The sequence below is a fragment of the Corvus kubaryi genome, unplaced genomic scaffold, assembly GCF_017639235.1.
Source record: "Corvus kubaryi isolate FWS band 111438036 unplaced genomic scaffold, C.kubaryi_AGA036_p1.0 37249, whole genome shotgun sequence".
In the NCBI taxonomy this organism is placed as follows: Eukaryota; Metazoa; Chordata; class Aves; order Passeriformes; family Corvidae; genus Corvus; species Corvus kubaryi.
The window spans coordinates 5853187-5860240 of record NW_024581072.1 but is presented as its reverse complement, the minus strand read 5'-3'; the positions used below and the strand labels follow the sequence as shown (position 1 = coordinate 5860240).

Sequence of the window (7054 nt, the reverse complement as noted above, 5' to 3'; positions counted from 1 at the left end):
TTAACGCAGCGCCCGCCTCGTTTGTGCTCCCGCAGGCGGCGGCGCGCGGGCGCGGGCCCTCCCCAAGGTCGTGGACACGGGAGGGGGATTCTTCCTGGAGCAGGAGGAGGAGGAAAACGAGGAGAAGGAAGAGCGCGGCGCCGGCGAGAAAATCGTGCACCCACCCGGTAATTAAAAAAATCCGTAGGGAGCGGCGGGGGTTTGGCGGGGAGGCGGCGGGAGGAGGCGGCGCCGCGTGCGCGGGGCTGGCGGGGGAGGGCAGGAAGGCGCGGGGGCGACAGTGAGCCGGCTCCGGCCGCGCCAGCGGGGCGGGATGGATGGGCGCCTTTTTTTTTTTCCCGGGCTTTTTTTACTCTCCTTTCTTACCCTCTTTTTCTTTCTTTTTTTCTCCTTTTTTTGTCCTTTTTTTTTTTCGCCACCCCTCTTTCTCCTTCACACGTTTTTCTGGATGTGCTCGATTAGTGGCGTGTCCAATTCTTTTCAGCATTAAATCGGCTATAGCAAATGCGCGGTAATTAAAAATGAAGAATTTTAAGCTGCGGAAGTGGGACACAGCAAGTGCCCTTGGGTATAGCACATTTTAATATTTTTTTTCCCCCATAAACGTTATTTCCATTATTTCTTTCGGGGAATCTGAATTTTAAGACCGACATGAGAGTAAATTTGCGCGGCTTTGTCGGTTGTGGGAATTTTGGGATTGATGTGGTTTGTGCCAAGACCGGAGCGCTGCTGCAGTGCCAGCTTTTATCGTTATAAAACGTGCTGGCGCCAAGTTACTGATCGTTCGGTGGAGGATTTCAGCACGTTGCCTTGCGATATTCTCCCCCCCCCCAAAAAAAAACGAATGGAGAAGTAAGGGTCCCAAAATAGATCGACTTTCTTCTCTGGGATTGTCTTTGTCTTGCTTTGTTCTGCTTGAATCAGCTGCGGGGCTGTTGGTGCAGTGTATCTCTTTGTTAGAAATCAGCACCAGATTTCATTAACAGTGTAAACAATTAGCAGCCCTGCTTCTTTTGATGGGCTAATGTTTAACAATAAATTAAAGTAGATCTGGGATGCCTTTACACTGGGCGTATTTTTTGCTGTGTAATTCATAACGTCATTGTCTTAATAAAATGTCTTCGTGTTCGGGAGCACTGCCTTAAATGATGGAATGTGATGTAAGAGTATGAAATGACTGTGAAGTACTGAGCATCCGGCTGTCGCTAGTAGGACTGAATTTACATAAAATGTCGTCTTTGCTGGATCGGATCTGCTATAAATGCAAACGCAATTAAAATGTATGGTGCTGCATGTCAACCATTAATCTTCTGCTTCAGGTGTTCCTAAAATTCCACAGCACTGTCTCACTTTCAGATTTCAAAACTGTATAGAAATGTTAATTTTCTGATAGAATACCAATGTTACTGTTCAAGGAATGTTCCTTATAGCTCTTATTCCCTGAATCGGTGTTTCTTGGTGTCCTATGGAACATAAAAGCAGATGGTGATGACGCTGGAGGTGATCCGCCCGTTGAGGATGCGGCCAGAAGCAGTGGCTGGCGCTGAGATGAGTCTGGGCTTGGAGCAGTGCTGAGAGGGCTTGGGGAGAGGATTGTAGTGGAGCTCCATCCCCATTCCACTCCTAGCAGCTCTCTGGCCATCCACCTCCGTTTCTGCCAGCTGGAACGGACAAGAACCTTGCCAACTGCCCCAGGCTTCCACTGAGCTCGTTTAGGGAGAGGCAGGTGTGGCTGAGCTAGGAAAAAAACTGGAGCAGAGCTGAGAGAACTATGATGCCAGCGCAGCTCCTGTAGTTTCCTGCTCTAGCCACCCTCTTCAAACTGAATCCCTTCTTTGCTTCCTCCTGTTTCTGCCTGCATGCCCTCTATAAATCAGGGCATATTTTGGGAGGGTCAGAACAGGAAGTAGCAGGAGGGGATATGAAGCACTTTGTGGGAGACATGTGGAGAATTTTTTTAAACAATGGCTAAGTTAAACTTGGATTTAAATGTTGAAATTTAGTACTTGAAACTGAATTTACCAACAAAAAAACCCCATTCCAATAGAGATGGAGTTGTGTGGTAAATGGGTTTGAATTTGTACTGTATTGTTCTGAAAAACTTTGATAGAGTGAAACTAGTTTGTAACATGCTTATGTGAATTCTAGTAAAGTTGCCTGTAATACCAATTCTAGATGCTTGTTTTTATCATTGTAGTCCCTTTAAAAAAGTATTTCTTTCCATTAGCACCCGTACTAGAATTTGACTATCTCATCTGTGGAGACTGTGGCAAAGAATTCATGGACTCCTACCTTATGCAGCACTTTGATTGCGCAACATGTGATAATTGCAGGTATTACAAATAATCAGGAGAGAAGCACTATTTTACATAAAGATTGCTGGCTATAATTCAGTGAGTTACAGTCTTTAATTTAAAGAGGCTGTCAGCAAAGAGACATATTTTAGTAACTTCAAAAAAATGTAAATGAAAGTTGACTGATACCCTGTGTATTTTCCATTATGGAATTGAATCACAGATTGTCTCATAAGCCTGCCTTAGGATAGGGGACATCAGTGGATTTTCATACGACATTATGGAAATAGGATGTCATGAGAGCAGTTGGTGTGTTTGTCAGTGTGAAAATTTATGTTTGGCTGCCGACTGGAGCCATTTAAAAACCTGATGGAACGCAAATATCTGCTCTCTGAAGTAGAGCAGGGATTAGGACAGTGTTTGCAGTCCCAGTGTTTTAACCCAAGTGAAGTTGGTACTTTGGTCAGCATGGGCGTGCTGGAAGCACAGCAGCCAAAGGGCAGAGCCCCCATGGGAGGTTACTGGTTGGCCTGCGGGGTAAGCAGGAGTTCGACCTTGAGAGGAGAGCAAGCTCTTATCTTTAATAGAAAACGCTCCAAAAGCCATCAAGATAACCAGGGCAATGAAACCAACGGCAGCAGCTGGCTGCCCGTGTGTGTAAGAATGAATTGGGTGAATGAAAGAAAAAGGGAGGCAGGAGTTCTGGGAGCCTACCCAGTTACTGCAGGGAGTGGGTTAGGGGTGTGCACGTGGTGTAGGCAGTTCACAGTCATACTGGAGGCAAAGTTCTGTTGCGGAAGTTACAGTGAGTAGGAAAAGGATGTTAAGGACAGGACTTGGAACCTTTGGAATTCTTTTCCTCTGGTCTAAGCTCTTGTAGCTGATGGCTGGAGTGTCCTTGGTGCATTAGCTGTTACTGTGAACTTTGAATTCTAGTAAAGCTACATTTACAGCAGTACTTCCTTGATGACCGTTGTTAGCACTTAGTGTTTGGCAGATTGTTCAGCTCAAGCAATTCAAGTTGTACTTCAGTCAGGATTGCGTAAATGTAATTTTTTCCATTAACTCCTAAATGCTGCTGCGGTTACAGAGTTTTTCATTATCTCTCTGGTAAAAGCTACAGTCTTTTAAAAGTCTGTGGTGGTTCTGCCTACTGTCTTGCATTATAGAAACAAGTGCTCTGTCTGTGTTGCTTATCAGTTTCTGAGATCTAGAAGCATATGGAGTGTGTGTATTCTCAGGTGATCTGACCTGTGTCACATTACGCATTCTTTCTGTCTTGACCATGTCAGTCAGGCTTATACCTCTGTCCTCTTGGATTGCATCTAGGTTAGGTGAATACCTGAAATTACTTATACTCATTTTAAGTTTCAGTTATTCCCTCTTGTAATAAAATAGAAGAAAAGCCTTTGTAGAAGAGCAGGCTTCTCAGCCTGTGTTTGCTAAAATGGGGGGAATTTTTAAACACTTAATTTCAGTAAGTCTAGTCTGGACTTTAGCTAGACTTTTGGAATCCAAAGTTATTTGCATGCATAAAAAACAGGATTAGGGCTACCTGTATTTCAGGAATGTTAGAAAGAATGGGGGCTTACATGTTGAGAACCTGTGGTTTAAGGGTGTAGCTTTCTCATCATTATTTTACATCTTGCAGAGATGTTGAAGATAAACATAAGCTTATAACAAGGACAGAAGCGAAAGAAGAGTATCTCCTTAAAGACTGTGACTTAGACAAGAGGGAACCAGTGCTCAGATTCATTGTGAAGAAAAACCCTCATAATTCACGATGGGGTGAAATGAAACTTTATTTAAAACTACAGGTATATAAACTTACTGTGTTTCAGACCGTTTTTTACCTTTGTACAGCTTTGGTTGTCTACTTGGTACCTGAATGATTTTGTCAAAGCTAAGTGTGTTATGTATGGCTTGTTACAGTTAAATGGTTGCGGTCCAAGTTGTGAAAATAACTGGTTTTGAGAGCATTTTAAAGATGTTCATTGAGCAGAACTTTAATGGGTTGCACAACTACAAGTCACAAAGCACATGGCCCTTCAGTGCTACTCTGAAGTGCATGGGGCAGTTGCAGCTGTATGTGGCCTTTTGTAGCTGTGTTCACAGATTTGCCTGCAGAGGCAGCAGGAAAGGCAAGTGGATTTCCCAGGGCTCTTGTTATTTCTTGTTTGGTACTTCATAGGAATCATATTGCTTTAGTAAAATATGGGCAAAATTAGAGCTGGGTTTAAGTTTTCCTAAGTTACATCCAGCTGAGACTAAAAACCAGTGTTGCCTCTTCCTGTGGAAGGGGAGTGCAGTCTTTGTGAGTCAAGAGCAGAGAGGTGGCAGAGGAAGATAGGTTGGTTTATGTATGTGTAGGGAAAAATTAAATTTGTGAGTTAGAATAGTTTACTTTTATCGTTTCAGGGGAAAAAAAAAGGCATTTATGTCCATCCTGTAGGTAATCAAGCGTTCACTTGAAGTCTGGGGTAGCGAAGAAGCATTGCAAGAAGCAAAGGAGCTCCGCCGTGATAGCAGAGAGAAGATGAAACAGAAGAAGTTCGACAAGAAAGTTAAAGGTAAAGTGTTAAAATTACATACTTCAGTACCTGAAGTGTAGTTCTATTTAAATCTGTGTCTGTATCTGATTAAATTACTGAGATTCAGTGTGGCAGAATGGAGGTTTTCCAAGACTGGGGGTGAGCCTGGAGCAGTCTGGTCTGACCTCATAGCTGACTGTTTTGGGCAGTGTTGGACTGCACGACTGAGGTCCTTTCCAGCTTGAATTCTCCTGTTGTCCTGTGGACATGATGTGACAGAAATGAATTAAAATCGTTCATTATAGTGTTTTTCAAATTTTTGGGTATGACCCAGAATGTGCCATGGATTGCTCTTGATACTTCTGACTGTGGAAGACTGGGATTTTTGTGGCAGTGGGTTATAATTCTATGATAGCTTCAGGTGGAGTGGCTGTAATGAAGGTAGAAAACAGGTTTTCCTATTGTTCACAGCATTCCTAGCTGCTGTCTTTACTGCACTTTACTCTTCAGGTTTTTTTCCTAATAAATTAGTATTTAGAAGAGTATTTGATGGGTGGAACTTCTTGTGCCACCTGTAGCATCCATGCTTTGCTTTGGGGTGGCATTTACAAGGGCAGAAAGCTCAAGCTGGCTGTACTGGTGTTTTCTGAAGGAGGCAGAACTTGAGACTGCACAAATAACCGCTGTCTGGGCCATTGATGTTGTGTGCACAGAAGGACTGGCAGCAGACTGTAGCCAAGATGCCAGAGTTCAGTGCAAGTACAGGCCTTAACGTGACGAAGTTTGCAGCCTGAATGGCTTGGCTCAAAATGTGACCACATTTTGCTGTTCAGTATGCTTGCCACCCGCTTGCAACATCCAAATAATATCTTGGGGTCTGCTGCCAGCTTGTGTGCTCTAGAGAACCCGCGGATTTCACTGCGGATGCTGCAGAGGCAACTCATATTATTGGGCATAAAGCTTAGAGAATGCCAAGTCATTTGGGAGGCTTACTGTGACCTGAATGAAAATGACTCGTTCTTGGTCATGTAAAATAAATGAGGTGTTCTATAAAAACTTTTCCTTTGCATTCCACCGACCCCTTTTGGATACCTTTGAATGGCTTTGTGTAAAAAGGCAGCGAGCAACATGTCCTTAGTCCAGATGGAAAATCTTTGCCTGTGAGATCCCATGACAGTGTAGTTCTTGGCCTTTAAAATATGCAAACAAGGTGAGGATTGCAAGGCAAGTCAGAGCTTGTTCTTGCAAGAGCAGATTCTTTCCCAGAATTTGTGAAGACAGGCAGCAAGCATATTGTCATCTGTAGGCCTCAGGAAGCTGGGTAGCTTGAGTTTTATTAAACATTATTCAAGATTTATTAAAATCTTAAAATTTTCTTGTATTTCTTACCAGAACTCCGCCGTGCCGTGAGGAGTAGTTTGTGGAAGAAAGAAGCTAGTATCCACGAACATGAATATGGACCAGAAGAAAACATTGATGAAGATACATATAAAAAGACATGCACTGTATGTGGTCATGAATTAACTTACGAGAAGATGTAGTGTTAACCTGTTGTTTTTTCAATTTTACTTTGTTTTTAATGGTATTTTATATTAAAGTCAAATAAATGCTAATTATGAACAAGCTGTTGCCAAATTCTATGAAGGTTTATATTTCTCAGTTGAAAGAAGCTCTGTGAAGAACAGTAGGCTTTGGCTTTTAAGCTAGATGTTAGGGTAGAATATAGCACGTTTGCAACAGTTCAACAGTTGGTGTCTTCCTGGTCAAAAGGTAAGTTTGTATCATTGTACTTGATGCACTGATGAAATGAACTTCTTCCACTGCTTTTCTGCTTCTGTCAGGAGGAAGGCTCTGTATTTTCTCCTGACTGTTGTCTGGTTTTCAGTTACTGGTCATGGGCAGGCAGAGGGCAACAAGCTGATAAAGCAGCACTTCTGGCAGTGGGAGACCATATCAGGAGGCAGGTTCTCCTTTGGCGTGGATACCCAACTCCGTAAAGGAGAATTCTCTCTTGAAAGGAAAGCTGCCTGCTCCTTGAGATGTTCTGACACATCCCTACTGTGTTTCGCAGGATAGAGTCCTTTTTTTTTTCTTTCCAATTTTGAACCAGAGACCAAGGTAAGGGTCAAGACTTGTCCTTGGGGCAAGAGGGAAATAGCATTCCACAGCAGGGTTCTTCTAAATGCACCTGAATGATGTTTGCTTTCAGTCGAGGGTGAATTTACTTTC

General features: G+C 43.1%; 1 protein-coding gene across 1 annotated transcript; it reads left to right on the top strand.

Moving 5' to 3' along the window:
• Positions 1–4: 4 nt before the first annotated feature.
• XPA (XPA, DNA damage recognition and repair factor) lies at positions 5–6448 on the top strand (the record flags this gene model as incomplete). Its single annotated transcript, XM_042023384.1, has 5 exons — positions 5–167; positions 2228–2333; positions 3946–4111; positions 4747–4864; positions 6218–6448. Coding segments are annotated over 5 exons (702 nt in total), but the record flags the coding sequence as incomplete, so codon positions are not given.
• Positions 6449–7054: the final 606 nt, after the last annotated feature.